Source organism: Aulonocara sp. 'chitande type north' Nkhata Bay, linkage group LG16 (genome assembly GCF_057382095.1).
Source record: "Aulonocara sp. 'chitande type north' Nkhata Bay isolate Kocher_YH1m ecotype deep benthic linkage group LG16, A_spYH_male_GT1.1, whole genome shotgun sequence".
Taxonomy (NCBI): domain Eukaryota; kingdom Metazoa; phylum Chordata; class Actinopteri; order Cichliformes; family Cichlidae; genus Aulonocara; species Aulonocara sp. 'chitande type north' Nkhata Bay.
In genome coordinates this window covers 17844538-17871570 of record NC_141359.1, presented here as the reverse complement: position 1 = coordinate 17871570, position 27033 = coordinate 17844538, and the positions used below count along the sequence as shown (strand labels likewise).

General features: G+C 41.4%; 1 protein-coding gene across 2 annotated transcripts in view; it reads left to right on the top strand.

Moving 5' to 3' along the window:
- Positions 1–22962, top strand: part of dachd (dachshund d) — a 92147-nt gene extending 69185 nt beyond the window's left edge. For both annotated transcript variants that reach the window (XM_086267732.1, XM_086267731.1), the window contains exons 7-11: positions 13935–14080; positions 16211–16358; positions 17053–17196; positions 18304–18372; positions 22402–22962. In XM_086267732.1, the coding sequence (XP_086123858.1) occupies positions 13935–14080; positions 16211–16358; positions 17053–17196; positions 18304–18372; positions 22402–22439 (545 nt within the window). In that variant the 3' untranslated portion in view covers positions 22440–22962. The remainder of the gene's footprint in view (positions 1–13934; positions 14081–16210; positions 16359–17052; positions 17197–18303; positions 18373–22401) is intronic.
- The last annotated feature ends 4071 nt before the right edge of the window (positions 22963–27033 follow it).

The window sequence follows — 27033 nt, the reverse complement described above, 5'->3', positions numbered from 1 at the left end:
CAGTTGAGGATTTGCACTGACGTTTCAATAGGAAACCTATCCAGAAGGCCTCCTTCTAGCTATGGCATCTTTAGTGAGCTGCAGGCGGAGCTCATTCTCTCACTGCAGCTCAAAACTCAATCTGTATGAAAGCTTAATTCCACACGATGTTGGGTTGTTTTTGGAATGCTTGGGATGTGCATTTTATCAGCGTAGGTAAAGTATGCAAAATAAAGCCATTAATAAAAATCAAGCTCTTGTTGCACAATCAGGCTAATGTTGGGTATTTTGCATTGAGTTAATGCATCATTAGAGCTGTCCTTTTATAAAATCAGTACTTGCATTGCTCATCTTAGCAGTAATTTAATGCTGTGACATGCATACACAACTGTGAAAAGTAAAGTTAAGTCTTTCAAGGCTATATCATATATCTGCATAGCAGTTTGAGACCAGACTTGCGGAACTGTTGCAGATCAGGTGTGTACAGTATTTTGCTGACCAAACCTTTTCCCCCTGACATGAATGACTGAAGTCACTCTGCTCACTCTGCTGCATATGCCTGTTTTAAATAGGTCATACACTAGTTTGTGTAATTTGTCAAGAGCAGCAAAAAGTTTCATAAACTCAGATTTACTTTTTGTACCAGCAGCAACATTTGCCAGCATTACAACTGTCATCGTTGCACAGATTTCTAAAGAAACTTACAATCCACAAGGGAAAAGTCTGCATGCCATTATCAAAAGAAAAGTGTTATATTTCTAGAGCTTTATGAAAAGGGCCCTAAAAGTCCATTTGAGTCCTTGAATATTGGCAATAAAATTGAGAAATGGTAAACCTTTAATTTAAAGATTGATCCTGCCCTTCATTTGTCATGATGTCAGACTGTGCTGCTGCTTCTATGGCTTCATGTCTCTGTTTAGTGTGCATTGTTGCACAGGCACATAGAAATAAGTTAACTGCACACATGTGTTTTGCTTGTTGGATCTCTTTGAAAGTGTCTTTACCTGGCTTTGGACGTTTTACATTTGCAACATCATATCAGCCCCCTGTAATGCACATGCTGCGATTTAATAACACCCCTGGAGTTCTCTTAATTAACTACAAAAACATTTAATAGTGCAACTAAATGTCAGCTAGGTCTGATTTCCACACAGATTTTGCATCTCAGTTATTTTATTTAATTATTTATTTTTAGATATGATATTTGTTGCCACACATATCAATTGTTTTTAATCTTTCCTACCAAAATAAAATGCAGAATTAGCCGATTCGCCTTTACGCTATTAATTGCTTTTATAAATTCATTACGATGTTGTTGATGAGAATTATGAAGAAGAGGAAAATGAGAAAAGAAGCAGATAGAAATCTACTAAGCATGGCAGATTAAATACAAAATGAAGCAAATAATAGATTTCAGTATTCTCTGTTGGTTTTAGCGGAGCTGTGCTGGGTGATGCAGGGTGGGGTGAGGTTGATAATGATAATAAAACCACTATGGAAATCATTCGGCTGTATGTTCCCTGTTGGCTAGGCTGACGTGAAGATCAGTGTTAGACCTTCACTCACAGGGTGTGAAGCAGTGAATAGTAATAATTAGCAGGATCATGAGCTGAATTTATGGGTCACAGACCGTCTAACTGCACGTGTGCGAGCATATGTGTGTGTGTGTGTGCGTGCGTGTTCGTATGTGAAACAAGGAGAGATTTGCACTAACGGGGTAACGCAAACAAAGAACGAGGGTTTAACCGAGGATCCGCACACATAAATCAACTGAATGTTTCCTCGGCAGCAGAAATCTTCCTTCTCAGCTGAAGTGCCTCCTCCACACTCAGATAATCAACACAAATGACTCTAATTTCTTCACAATATTAGAGGAGAAAGCAAATGACCGAGCAATCCGCGGCAGTTCTAACTAGTTGACCCGCGCACATCTACTAGCAAACACACGCTGTATTATCTTTGAGATTGTCAATTCCTAATATGTCACTGGACTTGATTAGGATTCTGAGCTCTTCAGTGTGTGCACCAGAGGTCTCGGGCTGTGGAAAACATTTTTATAAAATAACCCATTAATGCAGAGGAGTGCAACTAAATTAGTTACCAATTTGCTGAGCATGAATTAATGAAGAGAGCTTCTCCCGGCTCCCACAGTTGTAATTTTCATAATAACCCCAGACCTTTATTTGGCAGGTTGTTTAGTTTTTTCGTTTGAAGGTTTTCATTAGTCTAATGAGGACTGTGCAAGGGCGAGCAGTCAGCACAATTTACATGAGGAAGCTATCATAATAAATGAGGCAATTTGAATAACATGCACAGGTTTATGCAGCGAGATAAGAGAGATTGTAGCAGCCAAATACAGAGGTAACCAATACATTAGAACCAACTAATAACCAAAGTAATTCCAATAAAAGCTTTAAGTGAAGGGAATAAAATTAATGATAGATATATTGAACTGTAATGATATGATACACGATGCATTGGATTAATAAAATAAATGTGTTCCATTGTTAAAGAGGGGAGAGGCCTCCCCATCCGAAGCTTTGTTTATGGCGAGCTTTTTAATTAGGCCGTTCATCGCATCAGTTTGTTTAGATAAATGAGATAACATTCCAATGGTTTAATGATATCTCTCCACTTGTTTGATCTTTATGATCCTGGCAGAGCATTAAATTAATCTCTTGCAATGCACTCTAAGAAGGGGAGCAGGTTGGCTGCAGAGGACGGATGCAGTGCCCCGGCTCATATGGAGACTATTTAAACAGTCAGACGCCTCAGAGACAGCCCCTATAATGCCTCAGCACTCACATCCTATGAACGTGCCTCATCTTTTTCATGTCATCTCTGGTGATGAAGGACAAAGGCTGTTTGTTGTCGTATAAAACAGACACTTCCCAAAGTTGTGTCACCAAGTGCAGCGCAACCAGATGGTAGGGCTTTTTTTTGCTGTTGTTTGAACGTGATTATTTTTTGTCCAAATTTTGCCAAAGAAGAGAAAAAAAAAAAGAAAGAGATTAGTCGATACGTTGGGGGGAGAAAAAATAAAAAGGCTAGTAGAAAGCTAAGTGTTATCTCACATGTGACTAATTGAATTGCTTCAAACAGAAAGTCTGCGGCGATAGCTTCCGACAAGCCTCTGTCTCGTGAAACAGCAGGTAGCTGACAAACAAGGGGAAATTTGAAAGGTACAGAAGCCTTTTGGCTGTAAACTTACTTTGGACATCAAACACTGGCTATCATTTTATTTCCTTGGGGAAAAGGTGTTTGAAACACAAGCCATATGTACAGTATGTATGTTGAAGAGTTTTCTGTTTAAAAAAAAAAAAAAAAGAAAGAAGAAAAAAAACATGTGGCAGTTTAAGCAATTTCCCATCAACAGCTCTAACCCCCACCCCCAAGTGCAGGTAAACATGCCACATCTCTTTTGCACCGAGCTAAAAATGCCTGACAAGACGTGCAGAGGCAAGTACAGTATGTAAGGCGATTCTGTAAACCATATTTTAAAAGCGGCTGAATCATTAGTAATATGATATTGGCACTTCACTGGTGAATGTTATGTATACTTGTTGACACAACAGGAGATGCGCTCCTAATCTCCTCTCAAGCATAAATGGAAGCCTGTGGTGCATTATGTCACCTAGGTGGTGCATCCTCTCCTATACCTGCTATCATCCGAGCAGTCGGCGATGCACCGTGCACTGGTGTGACCACAATGGACAAAGTTGATTTGTCTCGCCTTTTGTTTGTCAGGACGCTGCTTAGGCGCACTGTCCGCAGCCCCAGCTCGCACTCTCAAAGATCAAACCGAGCAGGTAGAGCTGGGCGATATGAGATTTTTTCATATCACGATATGTTTTTTTCATTTCAGGCGATAACGATATCTATCACGATATAAGCCAAATAACTATATTTGTAAGATTTAAATGTGCCGTTGCTCACAAGTAAAATGTGAAATAATCAGCAGCTTGTTTTGATTTAAATATTTATTTCCCATAATAAGTTCAACAGGGTAGATGTACTTAAGGAACATGAGACTTTTTCAGATAAATAAAGGCAAATATTGCAAACTACACAAAAGGCAGTCACTAAAGCGTTTAAGTTTCAAAATAGAACAAACAAAACAGACTAAATTGTCAATTCCACTTAGAAACAAAATATTAATTCTAAAAATAAATCTTAGTTTGTTTTACAGAAGAACAGACAAAACTGACTAACTTTTGTCAATATCAAATAAACTGAGAACTAAAAGGAAATTCTCAATCTCTCCTTGTTGTATAGCTTAGCTTTTCAAACAGTTTTAACAGTTACTTTAGTCTGACAAAAGCCGAATGACGAATTAGCGCTTCCAGTCAGAGACTGAGGCTACGTCCACACGTACACGGGTATCTTTGAAAACGGAGATTTTCCGTTTTCGTTTTAAAAAATAATCCCGTCCACACATAAAGGCAGAAATGAAGGAAAACGCTGCTATGAACATGCCAAAGCAGCAGGTGGCGCTAGATTCCTAACCGTGCCGAAATGTTGGCCAATCAGAAGTCTAGAAGCCTCGGTGGGAAAAAGTAAACAAAGCTGGGGCATAGAAGCAGAACCGAGTCGTATGTGTGGAGGGACAGTAACTGTGTGTATATGTAAGCATTTAAACACTGCAGAGAGTAGAATTAACAGTAACAGTATTGTAGAAATTCATTTCACCGAAACAATAACGTGGCGCACAGTGTGACGCATGCACCAGTTTATTGTATTTCCCGACTTGCTTTCGGCACAATTTACAGTGCGGCTACTCTATTTTTTGTCAGACTTGAAATAGCCGAAATACCTTCACACTACGGAACTTCTATGGCTCTTCCGTTCGACAATCTCTCCGGCATTGGAACCATCATCTGTTTTCTCTTCGGTCACGCTCGGTTGATTTTTCTAGTCGGCACACTCATTTCCTCCATTACGCGCTGGCTCCATTACCCGCTGGCTGCTTCCCAAACAAACACACGTGCGGCTTGGCACTTGTGCTGTACGTAACAAGTCACGCGACGTGATGCTGCGGCTGTGATTGGTTCGGCTCTGCGCTACTTAATTTGGATTGGCTGACCTTCTTTTTTTTTTTTCTTTTTTCTTGAGGACAAGAGCGGCGAGGTCTATCGCGATAGCTTAATTTCTCTATCGAGTCAAAGTTATATCGCGATACATATCGTTATCGTTCTATCGCCCAGCTCTACGAGCAGGTATGAGCATCACAGTCTGTTTCCATACAGCTGCTTTGGCCAAGGACCTGTGGATGCTCATGGGTTCGTGTACAGAGAGCGAGCGAGAGAAAGGGGAACGTAGTTTAGAAAAAAAAAGATGAAAAAAGACAAAAGAGTGATTTCTAGCCTTTGTAGTCTTTGTTCTGCTCCTTCTTTGCATAAGCATTTGCAATGATAAAAAGGCAGGCGGGGGACTCTGGGTCAGGCAAAAGTTTCGGCGTCAGTTTTGTGCTCTTTTCGTAAATATTCCACTGACACCGATGGTATCGCCGTACAGTATCATTAAAAGTTCGAGCTCCTTCCCTCTCATCTCCCTGACTTTTAATGTATAGTGTTTTGCTCAGTACCTCCCGATGTCCTTGGAATCGCGAGCTTCAAACACATGCTGACTACCTGACTTTCCCTAAGTCAGGAGGCAAGATCATTAGCCATCACAGCCCTGAAATGTGACTTGGCAGACAATAATGCTTTATGATCAAACAACTTGTCAGTGCGTCCTGTTGAAATGAAAGAGTGCAAAAAAATAATTCAATAGAGGATCAATCAAATTTCCTCAGCCCGTGTGAGAGAGAGATTGCTGATGGTGCAGAGAGGGGCTATTCCTCGAGGACATGGGAGTTCATTTGGATATTTGTTCTCCCCTCTCATGAATGTTCCATTGCGTGACACCATCTCCTGCTAATCACATTTCACTGAAAAAAAAGGGTGGGGATGCTTTTAGGAACGTTGAAAAGAGAGAGGTTCTTTTTAATCTTTGAAATGCCTCAAAAGTGACAGAATGCTTTCTCCTGCCAAGACGTGAGCCTCGGATGGGGAGATAAATATGCTGTGGTCAGCTAAGTGTATCTAGTGAGCAGAGAGGCAAATTTAATAATGCATTATCATTCACTGGCGAAGGTGAAATCTCCCTGTCCATCAGAAGGCTCAGGCCTGTTTCATGTTACCCTTCACTGCAAATGAACAAGTGCTTTACTCAGCCATACTAGAGATGCACAGTAGGCACCAGTGCTTTACTATATATGCTGCTCAGGACCGTCAGGAAAGCAGGGCCCCGTAATCAAAGCAATCATCTATCTGTCTTGACTGGAGACGTTAATGCTCACGCTTCTTTATCCTAATGAAACTGTTGTTGTTGAACAATAACCCCGTCTTTTTTTTTTTCTTTCTGAGAACACAAGGTGCGTTTTACATATCTGAGCATCTGCTATTATGCAGATTATGGGAACATATTTACCTGAATGCCCTTGGACAACAGCACTAAACAATTATGAAGATTATGTACAATGCAGAAAATTTGCGATTCAAAACAATGCCTATCGTAGCGGCGGCAACTGTTGCAGACAGATAAGGTTGACCCTGAATGTGTGTTTCTGCGCTTTCCGAGACATTCTGTGGGGTTGTTTGTATAATTTAATATTTACATGTAAACAGTAATTAAGCGATGCTACCAACATGCCAAGGCCAGGCTCTGCCAAGGTAAACACCAGCCCTAGTAGTTTGCCACAGTCCATCATGTTTACAGACTTGCAGAGCTGAGTGCTGTTTGTGTGCTCTTCCTTGGCAAAGCCCATAAAGCACAACCGATTGGATGCCGAGTGTTCAACACAGTCACTCTTATCGTCTGGCAGTCTGCTCGCAGACTTGAGGACATTGTGAGTCAAACCTTTAAATTTTCACTCGGCGATAATTACGCCGCTATACTTGAGCTTTTATATCCTTTCACTGAGAAAGTAAATCATTCCTAATAAAGAGAGGAAGAATGGGGGGCGGAGGGAAAAGTGCTCGAGGACTAATTCTCTTCACTCCCTCCCTCTCTATTCTGCTTTTTGAAAGCCTTTCTCTGAGTATTCCAGTCACCTTGACTTTGCAGCTGCAGCCTTATAGTCTGTTGCTTATCCTACCTAACCCCAGCCTGTCAATTAGGTCTTTAAAAATTAATCTCTTTAACTGGAAATACCATGCCAGCTTTCTTCCGTCTGTAAATGAAGTGTTATTAATTCACACAGCGCAAAGCCACTGTTATGAATAATGTTATCAAAACAGATTTCCACACGTTTAACACGTCGCTCCTATTAAAACCCCTTAAGTATTTTTATTACTGTGAAAACAGGACCGCTAATGGATTTGCATCAGTTTTTTGCCGCTTCCTCACCAGGCAGCCGCGGAACAAGTGCTCCTAAGCAAGGCCCTCTTTAAAAGTTTACATTTTCCCATTTTCTCTTTTGTTCTTTCATCTTCATTTAAAAAGAGAAGGGGAAAAAAAGAAAAAGAAAAGAAAAGCAGCTCAGTGTATCCAGTCTGGATTAGTGCCAGCTGTCGTCGACAGTCATTCAGCAGTAGCGGCAGAACGGCAGAGCCTCTCCCTGTAGGATTGCAATGCCAGGCAATGACACCAATGTGTCTCCCCCCTCCCACTACCCCTCCTCCGCTTCCCCACCCTACCCCACCCCTTCCTCCCAAACCCAGCAAAGCTCTGATCTAGCAGCAGGCTATCTGGCCAACCACGCCAAGCTAATACTTGTTCTATTAAAACCTGGTGATTATGGGGGATTTCCTCTCTGTTTGTTTGTTTGAATGCTTAATTATCAATATGTAATTGGCATCTGTATTGTGATGTCGGGCGCATATTCGGTGGCATATTTTGCTGGAATGTAAGTTGCTATCGGCTGGAAACAGGACTCCCCAGTCACCGTCTAAGTTAAGCTGCATGAGAAGTTGCTCTAATGAATTAATAAATGCCAAACAAAGGAGAACTAAACAAAGAGTGAGAGAAATAAATGGCTTGATGATTAGTGGGTCAGGCAGCTTAGCGGGGTGTACAGTACAAATGATCCCCCCTCTGAAATGTGAATGATTTGGGCAAAATAGCCAATCGATAGCTGAGGCCAGTTTAATCTCTGGGATTCTTCTGTTAATAAATGGGCCCGGACAATAGAGGTCAATATGCAAAGACAGTTTAAACACCTTCAAAGCTGCTCGCAGTGATGTCCTTCTCCAAGCATTATCTTCTTGACAGTTTGGGCTCAGAGTCGATAGGTGAATTACAGAAATCTATTCAAGTCTCAAGTCAGCCCCCCTCCTGTCATTTCCCTTTCTGAGCCACAAGTTTATTTTGCTCCGCCACCACTGGCCTGACTTAAAACCAAGAGCGAGGATTTTAGCCCCTCAATCTTTCGCCTTAACCAACTCGCTCCTTTCCCCTTTTGTCCATCCGAACTGCGATCGTCTCTCTCTACAAAATGCCATTTTGCCTCCGCTACTGTTCTCTTTAAGAGCTCATTTGAAGCTGTGCGCTGGCAGAAACAAAAGTCCTGTATGCTTTTATGCAGTCATCACAGTCAGCCAAGCCTGTAATCCTCAGAGGTCCGATAATGACATAGCCCCTGCATTTATTACATGGAGGAGAGGAGAGAGGGAAAACGCTGACTTTGAACAAATGAACACTCTGACCTTTATGCAATAAATATGACATGGGCCGCATAAAAAGACAAGATATCTTCCTCCTGAATGGAAGTCAACACAGATCCTGCTCCCTTGCCTCTTGCTCTCGCTGTTTCCATTTCTCTCTCTCCCTGTTTTTTCCCCTCCCCTTCCTTCTCCAAGCTAATTGTTAAACAAAGGACAAAATCTCTCTTAACTGCACCATAACAGTGTAATCTGTGCCATTATGCACAGCGTACCCTCCAAAACATTTTGGGACAAGCACCTGTCAGTATTCTGATCCTTGTGTTGTTTCTTACGTTTGACCACAAGCCGGCATCAGCGACAAGGAGAACACAGTTTTAACAGACAGAATCAACCTTTGACTGTGTCTTTTGTAATCTCGGCGCGATCCCAATCGAGGGTTGCGATCTTCTTCTTTTGTCACCTCAGACCGCCTCTGTGACAGTAAAGGATTTATGGTTATTTCCTCCATGCAGCCTGTCCATCTGTGGCTCTATCTTCATATGGCCTTGAGAATACGATTCAATTTATTAAAGCAAAGCAATGGACTCATTACTTTAAAAAGGTGGCACGAGCGAGCGGGAGAGAGAGAGGGGGGAGAGAAAGCGAGAGAGGGAGAAGTGACACACTGAATTGGTTATTAATGGAAAGGCACAGCCATAGGGCAGTTGAAATTTAATGATATCCTACAAGAAAATATGAGGGTGTCACTCTCCAAAAAGTCATGCTAAATGTCAACATTTTAAGGTCCCGGTGCTAATTTTATGCCTGTGCACAGTAATGTTTTGGAGAGCATTTAGGAAACACGGCCCAGTGGCCAGCCTGATTATCCCACTCACCTTCTCTCCTCTCTCCAAATGGGTTTGTGCAGCAAGCGATTTCATCTCTAAGTGAAGGGAACATTAGGGAGGGGAGAGAGAGCGACGGAGGAAAAACACGCGGTTTGATTTTCATGCTGTGATAAGAGAGTGGGAGCCAAATGTTACCTGTTAATCTAGCCCAAACCGACCGGGGCTCTTGACTTTGTCCCCCAGCAGGGATGGGGCAAACACTCATTTTCCTCTCTCCGTGATGAAAAGGAAATTAGCTTAAATGTGATGAGGGCACATTAAGTGTGTGTGCCGTGCGTGCGTGTAATGAATGTGTATGTCCGCTTGAGAGTTTTGCATACATCCAAGCATGTGAGCCTTTCCTCTTTCCTCGCAGCATATATGGCGTGTCACACACACATATGCGCGGCATATGCAAGGGATAGTCTTCCGAAAGAATTTGTCCTGTATGGCTCGTCAAACACTTTGCTTAGGACGAGCATGCTTGCGAGCCATCCAAATCTTCCTGATCGCAAGCTATCGTGTACATATTTTATTCTGCGAGGAAATGAAACCTGCTTTTATCGCATTTGCAGGGGTTACAGTTGTTAGAATCAGCATACGACATGCTACGCTACCTGTTTAAAACTCTCGCAGTTACAGCTGACTTTTCTTCTTTTTTCCTTTTCTCCAGAGTGCAGACATCATGTGCAAGATCAGCTAAGGCTCATGTTTTTTTCAAGTGCTCAAATTGCATGCAACTTCTTTTTTTTTTCTTTTTTTTTTTGCCCAGCTCTGCATCGCCACGTTCGTACGAGAAGACAGATATTTCCCTTGACAAGATTTTTCCGAACCTAGCGCTTTAAGTGCAGCTTGAATAATGCTGTGTTTGCTGCTAATGGCTGTCCGAGAGGTCATAACTACTCCATTTGAAGGAGGCTGGTTTTCTCCGCAGCCCTGGCAGGTCAAATCAAATGTAATTGTGCAGTGAAAAAGCATTGCCTTGCTTTGTGTTTCCTGTGCTGACAACCTCCAGGTTTAGCATTCAGTTCTCCTGCTGGGAGGAACACAGGTTTGCAAGGACAAAGGCTTCACCTGTCAATATATCACACTGACTGGCCAGCCAAATGTACCTCTGCTCTCCCTCTCTCTTTCCCTCTCTCTACTATCTCTCTACGTCTCTGTCACTCTTTCATTCTTCTGTTGCAGCCTCCTCTACCTCAGACCGTGCCTCACCTATCTATCCATCCGTCTTCCGTCTTCAAACATCTATCTCTCTGTTGCCGGCATCCTTCTGTCCTCTTTCTCGCTCACTCTTTTTGTGTGTCTTTTTTCCCCCCCCGTATCTTCCTCTCCTCCTGCTCACGCTTGCCTTCGTGTGAGTACTCAGCTGAAATGTCCTGAGGGACCCAGTTTCAAACACAGAAACCAGAAACATATGGCACATTTTCAACTCCCAAGGTCAATTACAGCTATTTATCCAGAGATTGCAGCTAAATTTCCCAAGGTTTCTTCTAGATTTACCACAGATTGCAATGTGTGTCTGTCACATTTTAAATCAGGCCAGTTTCCTCTGCTTCCCTCCACTCCCTGCGACTTTCCATCAAATGTTTCAAAGGCTTTCAAGTGAGTTTTAGACATGTTTTATCTCTGGTTATCATGTGCCCCATCTTTTTTGCTTCAGTTTTGTGAGGTCCAAGTGCTGCTTGCAACACAAATCTAATAACATGTAAATTGGAGATAAGCCCAGATCCCTCCAAGTGATATTTTTTACATTCATAGTTTGTCAAGTCAATTCCTGGGCCCCTGTTTTAGCAGCACAACACATGAGGAGTGAGAAAATTAACTGGATAGGTGATTCATCATTGCTAGCACACTGTCAAGGACTCCCTCTGCAGCTATTGAGAACAGGGTGGAGGAGGAGGATGGAGAGGGGAGGAGGGTGGCAGCGGCGGTGGTGGGGGGGACACGTTGTTTTAAATTATGGCATTTCATTCAGAATGCATTGTATTTACAGCGTCCCATTTTTATTTGTGGCTCCTATTATCCACCGAAACAGTTGTGCATGAAATGTTATTTGTGACAGGGGTGACCTGCGAGTGTTTTTCCACACAGTATTTCATAGTCGGGGGGCCTTAACTGTACCTTTACCGTACGGTAAGCACAAGAGGCTGTCACAGCTGCTGTTGGCAGCCTTGCTAGTGCAGAAATATCACCTGGAAACAGAGTACTCCATTCCACCGGCCCCCATCACTCCAACGCCTGTCGCTGTAATTAAGTTGAAGTCAATGATTCTGGAGCGATGGTGAGAAATAAACATGCAAACACGTGCCAGCATTTGCAGCCAGGCACAGAGAGAAATGTTGGGTGGGTGGGTGGGTGGGGGAGTTGGGGGCGCTTTAACACTGGAAGCAGAGGAAACCAGCGGATTTACATCGTGTTCATTGGAATTTACATTTGAGTTTCATTAAGCCACTTTTGATTATATTGATGAAATTAGCCACTTATTAGATCCCCCAAATCCCCCACCTTTTTTTTTTTTTTTTTTTTTTTTGTGTGAAAATGCCACTATTTATGTGCAGCTCCTGGTGGAAATGTTATTTGACAAGAGGTGCTGTACGGTAGTTTGAGTCTGTCGAACAAAACACGCTGTTTGCTTTTCCCAGAGCATGACAGGTTGTTTCCCCTGCAACAAAGCCATCAAATATTCTCTGTGATCCAACATTGTGTTGGAGGGGAGGCCTGCTGAGTGGGAAGCCGGAGTTTGTTAAAGCAATGATTTATGATTAATGCCAACACTAAATAAGGGACAAAGTGCCTACAGTACAAATCAATTACAAAGCTACAACAGCAGACCTTTCCCCGAGGTCTACTAACGTCTCTAGTTGTTATGGAGATTTTATTGGAGGTGGGTGATGCATGCATATAATGCACGCAATACATCTATATCAACCTGAGCTGGAGCCAACTGTAATGCTTTTGATCTTTGATTAGTTACTTTATTGAGATAAAATGGGACTTTCATGTCGTGCCACTGTATAAGGGAGGGTGCATTTTATATCTCAACCCAGACGCCCACCTCGGAATGCAGACAGGATTGCACCAAACAAAATAAATTACCGCAGGAGTGGCTTCTTAAAAGTAGGCAATTCATTATTTTTATGAAGTCAAATTATAAACAAATTTTAATCCATTAGGCAACCATCCATTCTAATTAATCAACAGGAGTGAACTCCATCTGAAAAAGGAGAAAGGTTGTTTACTCTCTCCACGGACCAGCGGTGCATATTTCACCATCTTCCCCACTCAGGAAGAGAAGGGGGGAGAAGGGGAAAAAAAGATCTCCAAATTACAAACCTAAACTGTGAATCCTAACACTCGACTTTTGGCGGTGAGATGTTTCCAGGGCATTTGCAGATGCTTGAAATAATCTCCAATGTTTTTGCTCAATCTGCTCTGAGGATGGGTGAAATAAATACTTTAAACTAATTAATGTAAGACCAGCTGTTCCCAGCACTTGGCTGGCGTTGGTGAATATTGATGGGAGGGAGAGGCAGGGCTGTTCAGCTCCGCTCGCTGTTTGTTCAAGATTCAGCCTGCCACATAAACAGATATGAATACTGGATGAGAGCAGAGAGGTGCTGTGCACAACACAGCCAGGGTTCCACATTACAAATAAAACTTTTCCCCCCTTTCATTAAATTAACAATTAAACAGCTGGCTTCCTGTGGAGACCTTTTTAGACTTGGATGTGTTTAATAAAGTGTCTCTCTGCAAGATGGTAACACTTAGAAATTCCTGGCTTGATAAAAAGCTCACTGGGCAAAAACATGTGTCAGATCTGATGGGGCAGCAAACGGCACTGTCTGACATACTGTTTTAGTTTGACCAGGCTGTACGTGTTTCTGCCGCTCTGCCTCCTGCTTTCTCTCCCCTCCCTCTAAAGCTCCTCCTTCCTCCTCTGAGGCCCGGTGGAGAGGCTGGACAGCAGATGGCAGGGCCCTACCCTTCTGCCGGTGATGAATGGAGGATGATGTCATCTTAAGTTTGACAGTCACCCATGCGTGCATACATAAAGGAAGCCCAAGCCGCTGGGGTCAAACTGCTGGCCTGCTTCTGATTTTTTGGAGTCCACATGACATCTCTTAAATGGGGGAAGCTGGATTTATGTCCTGGTTGATATTGTTCAACTCCACCATTCAGGCTGAGAGAAGAGGCAAAAAAATATGAAGGAATGTCCAAGGGAGCAATCTGTCCACTATATTTCTGAGTGGAAAGGATAGCTGGGATTGGCTCCTAGAGATCAATACAGGCCCAGCCATTGCTGCTGGTCAACTTGATTCAGGATCAATATGTATTAGCTTACCAACAAAAAAGCTGCTTACATATATGGCCACTTACTTTCAAGTGGAGCAACTTTTAGTAATCATCAATCAGTCTTTGTTGTTACTGTTTTTCTTTGCAGAGGACAACCCAATGTGCACTCCAACAGCAAGAGATAGCTACGAGCGGTTGTCACTGGCTGGACAGACCCTGCCTCCGGGATTCCCTTCACCTTTTCTCTTCCCAGACGGCCTGTCATCAATAGAGACTCTCCTTACCAACATACAGGTATTGTTGCTCACTCGTGTTCTTGTAGTAAACTTTGCGTTGAACCTTTGACCTCAGATATGAGGGCCTCTACGTGGTCAGACTTAAAAAAGCCTGGAAAGGTTTCCAGCTGCACCCTACTAGATCAGCTTTGCGGGATTTATAGTTTTTTTTAAGCCTTACTTACTGTATCTCGTAGCGGGCCTTAGTTGAATTCCACAGTTCACCCTCACTGCCTTTAAGAAAGTTTTTCTGATTGGCTGGCCCTTGCAAACTGAACAGTAGGTGGGTGGAGCTTCGATGTTCACAGCTAGAGCTATGTGCCTGGGACAAGCATATTAAGGATGTGAAATTCTTATAGATTTTTAAAGGTACAGTGCGTAAAATGTCACCACTAGATGTCAGCAGATTGCAGTCAACTGAATATTGTTTTATCCCTCCCAATTCAAGTTCATAATCCTAGCTACAGTGACCGCCGTACCACAGTGTTAGCTTATAACCTGCTGTTGTTGTTTAGCCGGCTTGTTGTCAGGTGTCCGGAGACAGGAGGGTCTCAGGACAGTGATAAGTGCAACAATATTAGGAATAAATAAGCACATTTCACAGTTCAGGAGATGAGGTGAAGAATGATTATGAAGTGAAGATGTGAAGAAGTGAGAACAAATTAAAAAAGAAATGATGCAAATACAAATGTAAAAATGTTAAGTGGTCATATAAAGTTTGAAAGAGCAATTTGTCATCTTTAAATTAAAAGTAACTTATAAAGTGTACTATGTACGTGGCAGGTCTAGCTACAGGCAGAAAGGCGATGTACATAAATAACCTCAAAACATTTCTTATTGTACCTTTAAAGCTCTTCACAAAATCTCTGTCAGTATGTTCTACTGTTTAAGTTTCTCTGCAATATTAAGGCTTCTGATGCTATAAGTCAGTGTTACAGAGTAAGAGCTAATTTCTTTGTCCGAGAAAACTTCATGACACGAAGATTTGAATGGACAGTTTGCAGACCTTAAGCACTATCTGCTCAGAACTCCATTTAAGCTGCAACTCAAACACCCTCAGTCAGAAAGATGAATGTATTTGCCTTCTGTCTGAGTGTAATGATGTGTGTACGCTGCTGCCCTTCTCGTTGCACTTGTACCGTTGGCACCAGAGTCCTGCTTCTCTTTTGGCTCTGCGTGGTAATTAGAAAGGCACAAGTAAACCCACTGCGAGCTCCCAACACTCCTCTAAGTCATCTTTGATAATGATCTTCGCATTGAATATTTATATACAAATCAACAAAATGAAACCAAGCAGAAAATTAAGATAAAGCAACTTAGAATAAATTGGGGTTAGAGGAATCAACAATTAGTACGCTATAGCCCAGTGCATTGGATATAATTGCATGTGGATGGGGACTAATTGTGATGAAAGTGCCACTTCTATACGTGCACAGAACTGTGCAACATGTAATTCAGGACAGTCAGGAGTATATGATGAGTTGCTTGTCATTTTTGTTCGTATTATGAACCCCCGCTGTGCTGTGTAAGTCTGTAAAGTTACAGCAGAGAGAGAATAAGCTGGTGTTGTCCATAGTAATCGTTTACCCTCTACTTAACCAAATTCATCTCAAGTGTTTCCTGTTTTTCTTCTTTTTCTGACAAACTTCCCTTTTCTTAACGTTTGCTTCCTTTAGCTCTAACTTGTTAAAGCTGTCAACAGTTGTATTTCACAGTTTTGACCAAAAGGGGTCAGACATATGCAGCACTCACATCAGTATTCTGTATCTAAAAAAAAACAAAACAAAGAAGAAGAAGAAAGAAAATAACTACCCCACACTCTTGTAGATCTGTACCCAGAGCTGTGGAGCAAAAGGTTGCACTAAAAGGCACCGTCATGGGTAAGAGGCTAGTTCAGGTGACAGTCTGACTGAAAGGAAACGTGTAGAAGCAGTCAGCTTTTGGCCCTGTGTTCTGCTTCAGCGCTGTGGGCAGTACAAAGAGCTGCTGTGACATACTTTCAGTGTGGTTTGCTGTCACTTCATCTTGAAGCTCTTAAATAGACCACATCATTCTCTCTCTGCCCCCCCACTCATCCCTTTTTTGCTGTATATCTCGCTGTGTATATATTCATTGGTGTGTGTTTCTGTATGCGTGTGCGTGTGTGCAGGGCCTGCTCAAAGTGGCAATTGACAATGCGCGGGCTCAGGAGAAGCAGGTGCAGCTGGAGAAGACAGAGCTGAAAATGGAGCTGTTCAGAGAGAGGGAGCTCAGGGAGACTCTGGAGAAGCAGCTCGCCATGGAGCAGAAGAACAGAGGTACTGCCTGACGACTGCCTGGCACTGTCAGCCGTGTGTGTGTGTGTGTGTGTGTGTGTAAGAGAGAGTGAGAGCAGGTGGGTGGGCTTGTGCACAACTGTGTACAGTGTTCTCATGTTCAGACTTCACAGGCCTGTGCTCATGTAGATATGATCGCTCCTGAATGTATATAAGCAATTCTCCATGTATGTTTAATGCTTCTGATTAAAGCAGACATAAGCTTCTGTGTGCTTCTGTGGCTGCACATAATGTGATAGCATAGCTCTGGTTTTCCCCCTCTTAGTCTGTTAACATAATTGGAAATACACACTCGATACAGATTTACTCTCAGTCTCATGTAAAATGCATCACAGTCATATGCTAACTGTATCGTTTATGTTTAATGAGAGAAACTCATGAAAAATATCCCAATAAATTTTTCAATTAGCTTTAATTCCCTCTAGCAGTTTACTAAGTCACAGTGAGTATTTACTCAGAATCTCTTCTTTAAGGAAATATCTTTATATATAATAAAATATTTAGGATTAATTGAGTTTCCCTTTTCCATAATAGTGTGCTACACTGACTAAAAAAAAAAGATTACCATCTTTCTGCTAGAGTATGGTGATAATCACATTTCATTTGAAAATAAGGCACCGCTAATTTGCCCCAGAGCTCATTTTATTTTCCCGCTGTGGTCTTTTCCTCGTCTTAGCCATCATTCAGAAGCGTCTGAAGAAGGAGAAGAAGGCCAAGAGGAAACTCCAAGAAGCTCTGGAGTATGAATCCAAAAGGAGAGAGCAGGCCGAGCAGACCCTGAAGCAGCCCTCGCCCTCTGACAGCATGCGCTCACTCAACGGTCAGACACTCCACAGTGAGACAGTGTTGCTGTACATGACTACTTAAGTGTGGAATTTAGAGGGACAAATAAGGAAAAGAAATCAAATGCTGGAATTCTTCCCGAGGAAAAGTGATAAAACAAAACAAAAATGATCTATTATTTATCCACATCAAATATTTTTTAGTTGCTATCTCATTTCAACTGCAACTTTCCCACAGTCAACTTATACATTTGCTTTCTGTTCTCATTATGTCCTTCTACTACTATTACAGCACCCAGTCATTTCAATTATCATTTAATCTACCTCTTGATTAATTGATTAGTCATTTAACATGTCTAAAATATCCATGGTGACATATCTTTACATGATTACCTTTGTTCTGTCAGAGGCAAAATACATTACGCTGACTATGACACGCGTTTAGAAGGCTGGAACAGACAACATCAGCATTAATTGATGAACAAAATAGTTCCAAATGATTTATTTTGCTCTCTATCTGCAAGCCGATTGGCTGACGTTTTCAGCTCTAACGAGTACTCTACACAGGGATGTATCCCGGTGTAAGCACACAGACAAGCACACCTTTCCAGCACCTTTGAGGTACAAGTACATTTCCTCAATTATTGATCACTGTGTTTATCTGACAGCTCTAAGCTGGCAGAAGCCCAGTTCCATTTGTAAAAGAAACGTTCACTTCAATGCGTCAGTCATTAATGCACAAGCTCAGCCGTATCAAAGTGGCATTCTTTTATCATTAGTTCACTGGTCTGCCACTAGCGGTGCGCAGTATGGAGTTATTAAGGCAATTAGAAAAAAAAATCAAAACACGACTGTTCATATTAGGTGCAGGTGTAACGTTGCTTTGCTAGCTTTATTTCATCAAGCCACGCTGGGGTTTTTAGTTTAAAAGATTGTTATTTCAAAGTGTTAAATCAAGGATTTCTTTCTTTCTCTCCCACCCTCCCAAACACTGTTGGTAATTAAAGCGAGAAACGGGACGCATGCGGCTTAGATAGAGATTGACATCTTAGTCTCTTGTTTTGAATGAATGATGCTGTGAAAGTGGCATTGTGATAGGTGGATGTCAGGGATGTTTAACGGCGGTGATCCCTCTCTTCTCTCAGAATCTCTGACCCCTGAGATGGAGAGTGACCGCAGCAGTGGGAGAACAGATGCTGAAAGGACAATACAAGGTACAGGGGTTCAGATGAGACAATAAATCTCCCTCTCTTTCTCTGGCTCTCACTTTTGCTCTCTTCCTCTGTTGTCCCCCCACTCCCTTTCTCTCTCACCCTCCTTTGCACACACACACACACACACACACACACACACACACACACACACACACACACACGCTGCTTCAGTTTATGAACATTAGTGTTTCTGTGCCTGCTGTTCAGACATACAGCTCACCATCTGGGCCACAGCACTAGGTCAAGATCATTGGTTTTCTGTAGAAATAATATTGTTCTTTCTCTTGACTTTTAGTGGGTGTGATGCTTTTAGGGAAAGAGGTAAAACTCGCGTGGGATAGAGCTGGAAAATAGCGAAAAAGCTAAGCTGTAAGGTTGTGGGAAAAAAAAAAGACTTTAAAAAAAAGTTGTTTATTTACAACTCAGGCGGCATTAATGAGTCATAAAACCACAAAAAGCAGTGGAATCCCTCCTTTGATAGTCATAAACGGGGCAAATCAATCCATTTTATGAATAAGCCTTGTACATTTTTAATGGTTTGTTTGTTTGTTAGCCTTGGGGGTGCAGTATGTGTTTGGGGAAGGGCGCTCCAGCGATAACCTCTGTAGACTGTCTGCTATCTGTGTTTACCCAGATACAAGACACCTCACAGAGGTTGAATATCCTCATTATTACTCGAACGTAATGCTTTAATACGCCTCAGCTGCATCTGCTCAGAACCGCCCTTATCAGTGGGAGAGGTCCCAATTTATCCAGGAAAATGCTGCACGTAATTTGCTGTGAAAAGTGGGGGAATGTTCAGTTTTGTGAATAAGTTAGGTCCCTTTAACTCTTTAATGTATGATTAGTCTACTTGAACTGATATTTTGTGAAAGGGCAAAAATAAGAGGAAATGTAGCAAGAGAAATAATGACTTCTCCTTAATTAAATGTCATTCAGTCACTGCGGGGATCTGAAACAGTTTGATGCCCCCACCCACCCCACCCGAAAAAAAGAAAGGAAAAAAAAAAGGGAAATCCATATGTCATCATTTAAAAGATAACTTCCAGATACAGCGCAATTATAGCTCTCTATTTCATACCAAATTAGTATATTTAGCCCCCTTTAATTTCTAATATTTCACACTTTCGTCAAGAGCCTGCCTCTTTGTGATGTAATTGTGTCAGATTCAATGTGTTAAAGCTTTTGCACTTAAAGTGACAGCAGCCATTGTCCTGCTGCGATGTAAAGTCGGGGTCGAAATTATAATTTTTCCTCGTCTAATCCCGGTTCGAAACACCATGATGGGAGCGTAGAGCATATAATTTTTGTGGTCTCTCAATCACTCTGATCATTGCCTCGAAGAGTGGAATGAAGGCGGAAACCGAATAACAGGCTGCACTTTGTGTTTTGTTCAATTAGAGAAGCATTTGTCTGCCACCCATGTCTCCTCTTCTCTACTCTGCAAGCCTCGCCGTATAATTAACCTCAAATGGCAAAAAATGATGTTGATAAATTACACAAGCAGAAGGGGGAAAAAAACAAGCCTATCACTCGCATGAAAGCCGAGAGAAATGTGTGGGTATAGTCTCAACTCCAAACTCAGGGAGGCGAACGGGGAGGGAGAGGGAGCGAGAGAGAGAGGGGTGGAAAAAAAAATAATGAGGGCATAATTTTAGAGAACTAATTATTTCTATTTGTCTTTTGTCACACTTCTCTAATTCTGCGATATTAACACAGTCTGTGTTTATTAATTGCTTTTACAGTGTTTTGAATCGGGTCCAAGAGGGAGCGTGGCTCTTTTCACAGGCAGGCGAGCTACTGGGACTGTACCTCGCCAGTACTGCCTGGCAACGGTGCGCACGCGAATATCTTCCCCCAGTATCTTCTCTGGTTCCCTGCCGCTTCCCCACTCGACGTGTTCGGCAAGTTTACACGACCCTGCGCGCGGAGATAAAGTTCTTTGTTGCAAGATTAAACATCAAAACAGTTAAAGTGAAATTAAAATTAAATGAATGAATGTCACTGAAGCAAAAAAGACTGTAATTAATGGATCCCTTAATTGTCTTCATAAAATATTTGCATGGGCATAATTTGCATAATTTACATGTATTAATTAATCTTTCAAAGGAATTTTATGCTGAGAGAAGCCAAAAATTCCCTTTGTTTTATTTAGCATCTAATGAAATATTTATTCTCTTTAATGAACTTTTCATCTTGATTTGAATATAAAAATACGAAAAGTTTTAACATATTTTAATGAGACAGCCTTTCATAAAACAACGTGTCAAAACGTCGCCAGTCTTTCGGGGTTTTTTTTCCCCCCGTCGCGTGTGTAAAGCAGATGTTTCAACATTTGTGCTAATATCAGCGCCGATTTCAGGAAGTATTTGAATCGGGGAGATTTGTTTGTCGAGTTCCCACCTCCCACTCCCCCCCCCCCCCGCTTTCGTGATCATTTCATCTGTCAGGAGCAAAACGCCGCGATGTTTAAGCCCCTCTCGACAGTGTATTAAATGTCATCCTCTATCAAATAATCGCATTCTCTTTGTTTTCATTAACACCCCTATAAATTGCTCCAACTGTGAAGCTGGGCAGGCAGGCAGACAGACTGCGAGGTGATGCTTGATCTGCTGTTGTGGGCTTGTGTGCATGTGTGCGTCGAGTTGTGCATACCTAACCCACACCCCCCCACACACACACTCGCACAAATTCAAACACCCCCACCCCCCTCCATCTTTGGCTTTCTGTTCTTGCTACTGCTGCATTCATGCTGTAATGACTTTTACACAGAACTCAGTGGTTGTTGCTTGAATAGAGGCAGCCAGAGTGCAATGCCTTTGAGACCTACAGCAGTGCTGGGTAATTAGCCTGTGTGTTTGTACACCCCTCATCCTCCCCCCCCCCCCTCCCCAAACACACAGTACATACACACACACACACACTCATACACACAACAAGCTTTTGTTGTCTCCCCCGTCTGTGCACAATTCATAAAACACAGCCTAAAAGGGAGGGCAGGACTAATTGATAAAATATTGATAATGTAATGAGCATATAGATGATAATAAAGCACCCCAAAAATGTGTGTTAAAATAACAGCAATAGGATGTTTTTAATTAGCGGAGGTGAATGCTGTCTCTTCTGTTTCCAAGACATCGTAATCAGGTGCATCCTCTGCGGCTCGGCGGAATAGTAGTCAAGCGCAGTCTCTGATGTCCTGCACGGCTTGTGTCATGTCCGACAACGCGCGCCGCTAAACGCCTTTGTGCGCGTTTCTCTTTAACATTGAATTATTTAGGCGCACTGCCATGGAGAGGTGTGCTTCTTAAAGGCATTACCGTGGCACTCTCCGGCAGAGGAAATGTGAAGGTAATAAACGTCAAACATGCTCCTGAGCTGTGCCTAACAGATGCTTTTACCAGCTCAGTGTCGGAGCAGCGCTGCTCGCTCAGGCGAACACTCAGACAAGAGTGTTTGCCTGAAATGGACAAAGCTCGTTAGGTTGGAGGTGTCTGGAGATAACGTAGCAATGGAATGTCTGCCATTTCTAATAAACACCATTCCCATGCAGGAAATGTCACTTAGCGAGCACCTTACGTCGTAAGTGCAGGATTATGTTCAACAAGGATATCAGTTTAGATGTGTTAAATATGTGTGATGAGTCTCGTGCGTCATTGTTATAACTGCTTTTACACTGTTGGCATTAAAATATGCATGTACGCTCTGTGTTTATATATCTATGCTGATGTAGCGTGCCACACTTTGTATTGGTGTTTTCCCTCTGATATCACCAAGTTTCTTGTAGTGGTTGGAAGTAATAAAGTAAAAAGTCTGCATGATATTTAATCATATTTGTCATGGCTGCTAACTTAATCTTATCCCCAAATCAGTTTATGAATTCATAGCGGTGCCGCTGAAATTGAAAGACTACAGGGCAACATTTCAAAGTTAGGTTTCATCAACAATTGCATCCTGAGTAGTGCTTTTTACGTCAGCGGGATGTTAGCTGTTGGCTAATCTTTGGCTTCTGTGTGTTCTCTGTTGCAGATGGAAGACTTTTCTTGAAAACCACAGTGATGTACTGATAAGGCCACGAGGAGCTGGAGGAATTTAAAAAAAAAAAAAGAGAGAGCGAGAAAAAAGGGGGCGGGGTGGGGAGAAAGAAAGAAAAGAAAACTCACGAAGACTTTCGAGAGCCCTTATCCAGGCAGATTTAGTAGTGGAAGGAAGTCAAGCTGCTTGTAGGAGTTCAATGGACATGCTGTGTTCACCCCAGTGCTGGACAAGGTTGAGTTTGAATGTAGAATAAGGAGTCTTTTTTTCATCGCAGAGGCCAACTATGAAATAGTTTGACGAAGCAGGTTTTGACACAACAGCTTGGCCAACGTGAAGGATAAACATATATATTGAGCACAGTAAAAATGTACCCATGGTACATGGTTGGTAATAACTCATAAATTCACAGCACTGAAGATTTTTATACTGTATCTCAGCCAGCGAGAAAGCTTCAAAAAAAAAAAAGAAGAAGAAGAAGAAATCCGACTGAAGTTCTGTTTTGTATTTCAAATTGAATTTTGAGAAGCTAACGAGATGAACCTTTGTGTGTGGGCGGGGTGGGAAGGGGGAGGGAGGGGAAACGTGAGTTTATCCATGTGTTCATCAAAAGAAGAAGAAGACGACTGATGTTTGATTTTCATGTTTTCTAAATTAGATGATAATACAATCAAGTTTCCTTTTTACATTTGTTGTACATACGAGATCCGATGATGCTGATAGGAAAAACTCACTCCAGTCGAACCCGAGTGGATTGATAAGGTATGTGTATATAATGTTAAGAGGTATTGTGTATGCAGTAGAACTATTAGGCAAACAATACCGCCATTTATATAAACCTTCAGTTTTTGTTTTGTTTTTTTGTTCTTTTTTTTCCGTTTTGTTTCGTTCTATCTCTGAGCCGTCATCCTTTCCTATAGCTGCCATTTTGGTGAGAAAGCATGCAGGCATGTAAATGTTTGTCCTGGAATTATGATATTTAATAAATCCTATATTGTGCTGAACAAATACTAGGGTTGACTCACTCAAGCCCGGATGATTTTAAAAACATAATTAACAAATGTTTCACTTTCAAAAATGAGGTTTTTTTCGTTTTGTTTTTTTTGCTGTCAATACTACTGTAATCTTTGTAACAGAGGTAATATTTCTTGGAATTTACTGTACATTTTTGTCATGAGGCACACTCAGAAATCAGCACCTCTCGATGCGTTTTTTAAAAAAAAAAGAAGAAGAAGAAAAAAGATGAATTATTGTCGTGTCAGCTTGAAAAACAATCAGTCATGATGCAACCTTTCAAATCTAAACGCTATTTGATTACATTGCTCTAATCCCTGTTTGACCTATACAAATACACTTTTTTTATTTTAGTTTTTTTTATAGTGTTTCAAGATATCCCGATAAGAAAAGATTCATAATTTTACTGTTACTTTCCCTAAAGACTTTTGGAGTTTTGGTGCTGAAACACCTGTGTATATTCTCAAGACATAAACTGATGTCAGTCCTTTAACTGCAAAACAGTTTAGACCTTTTGCGTTATAATCAGGAGAAGAAGAAGGAGGAGGAGGAGGGAGAGTGTCCCATGTTCACAATGTTTGTTCTTTTTTGTTCTCAATGGAGTGTCTGTTGTCACTGATAACTTATATAACTTCTTGAATCATCTCCTCATTGTATTTCAAATTCAAATAAAGTTAACATGTTGATGATAAACCCAATGTTTGTGACACGGTTCTGTGCCATTGACGTGTTTGAAGCGGTTGCCCCACAATACGCTGATGTAACATTTCCAGATTGCACATTGATATTGCTGAAACATAAACACACAGATCTTTACCACTGCGATACCCAAACATGATTTTATGGAAACATGGGGGCATCTGCTTTCTTTGAGGTCATATAGTTGTGTTCATTTTAGGGACATTTACAATCAGCCTTCAGACTTTTAACTCTTTTCTATGTATTAAGAATGAATGAACATATTGTTCTTTGCTTTTTAAAGCAGTAAAAAAATGTGTATAATCAGATGATGGGAATAACTTCTGTACAATTTCCTTTCTTTTCACTGACTCCAGATGCAAGTGCGAGTGTGCCCTTTGACTTGTGTGTGTGTGTGTTTAATGCATAGGCTGATCTTAGATAAAAGACGCAAATGAGGGTGTGACCAAGCTCACTGTAAATAAATTACTTCATGTGTACTTCCGTGTGTATGATGCTAATTCACAATATATTGCCCTAAAATGATAAACAAAAACACTCCCTTTAACCAGCCCTGCACGATGAATGGCCATGCTTCGTAATATCCGCATTAAAAAGCACTTGGGGTCTCGCTGAGCTGTTGAGAAATCATAAAGCTGTTATAGTCGTGCTGCCTTTTTGTTTTGTGAGTGTGATATTGGCAACGTTTCGGCAGCATAATATGTTTTCCTTGTGTGCATGCTTTCTGACGCAGTCGTGTCCACAGTGGAATAATTTCCTTTGCACACTTAAAGTACTAGCTGAGGTAAGCACAAATTCATTAAAAGTTTTTGAAAGCTGTCAAATCGTGAGGCTGCGACGCAGGTTTTAGTCATTAGTCACAATCGGTTACTCATTTGATCATTTTTCACAAGAAAATTAGAGGAAATACAGGTTCCTGTAATTATTTAACAGAAGCACTTCACCTGTATTGCCATTATAGCTCACCTGGTTGAGTAGGTGATCCATATGCTGAAACATCGCAGATGCCTGCAAGGCTTGAGTCTGCACTGGGCTGTTTTCTGCATGCCATCCTCCGCTTGCTGTTTCCTGTCTGCTCTCCACTGTCCTTAAAAATAAATATAAAAATAAACCTAATGACCATGCACTTGCAAGGAGAAACAAAGTAGCTGCGCATACACAAACACACACACACACACACACACACACACACACAGTGTACACTCCTACTGTACTAAAAGGGGACCGTTGTTTTACACAGCTCATGAGTGGACCACTTTTTTTTAAGGAAACAAAAACAAAATTGAAAATATTATTTAAATGCCCTTTTTATATAATATAACAGAAAATACATAGGTCTTAGTCACAACAGATTATTTATTTACGGATAGGGAAATACAGGTTCCTGTAATTCTTTATTTAAAGTGTTTCACCTGAGTTGCCGCCATAGCTCACCTGGTAACCATATATTGAAAGACTGCAGGGGTGTAGGTTTGAATCTGTCCTGTCCTGTCATCTGTTCCATTTTGAAACACACACACATACACACAAGTACATGCCTACAATACCAAAAGGGAACCGTGGTCATAAGTGGACCACTCTTTTTTGATGTTTTGTTGTTGTTGTTTTTTTTTTTTGGGGGGGGGGGATTTTGAAGGAACAAATATAAAATGGAAAGCATTAAATAAGGGACTTGTTTAATTAAAAATACCAAGAGGAAGGCAGCAACCCTGGATAATATTTCTTTTTTTTATGTGGAGCTGGATGTCCTGACACATTCTGCACTACATCTAGTTTTTAGTTGTACGAACAAAAATTCCATGGGACTTTTGTTCGGAATAAAAACAATTAATAGGTAGATGCTTGTACAAGCTTTTCTTGATTTATTGCTTTTGTTTTTGATTCACAACACCTATCCACAGGGATTATTTTCAAGTAACTGTAACAGGTACAGCTCTTAAAGCACATAAAAAATATAAAATCGACATTGAAAGACAAATTTCTCTAGTAAGCAATTCTGAGTGAAATGTGTTGACACAGCATGCTTGGCCCATTCCCATTTTGCATGCTTTTTAAAGCATGGCCATAACACAGCCACAGAGATGAATAATTGACTGATTGCTGCATAATTCAGTGCTGCATTGTAAAAATTCAAGGCCTAAAATATTTCAAGCTTTTCTTCTTTTTATTAAAAATGAGGTTAAAGTTTCAATCAACCTTGAAAGAACAATATGACACACAGTGGGCAATCAATCATGAAACCATGCTTCTCGTGGAGTTCAGACTCACACTGGCTGTCAACGCTCCACTCAGTAAAAACTTAAGTTCACTATCGTTTGAAAGAAACTTGCATAACGTCCACTTGATCCATCAAATGACTCCAAGGTTCCTTCTTTGCGCTGCAGTGAAAGATTCACTCTGCTCACCTCCAGTGAGCTTCTGAGATGTGGGCTGTTCTCAGCTATTACTCAGATATTCTGTTTATTTCTCTATCTGATGCATTTTCCTGCACTTGCATGTGAGAGAAAAGGCCCCGCAGCTACATGTTTCATATCACTGCACATTTTGTAATAAATTCAATTCAGTACAAATATGACCATGAGGCACAAAGACTTTAAATACCAAATGTGCATTATAGATGTGCTGTTGCCTTTTTTTCTTTTTTTTTGCTTCAACGTAGTGCGGAAAGCACACTGCTGATTGCATATTCAAAGCACTGAAAGCCTTGTGAGCTGTGTGTTTTACTTACTTGGCTCAATGTGTCGATGCGCTCATGAAGACATCATGAACACATGATTATTCTTGCATGATCCTTTTGGTTCATCCAATGTCACAATGCGACTTGGTTGATGTTTTGTGCTTGCATGGTTAGCTTAAGATCGGCAACAGATTTTTTTGCACTTAAAGGATGAAAAGTTTCACAAGTGAGAAATG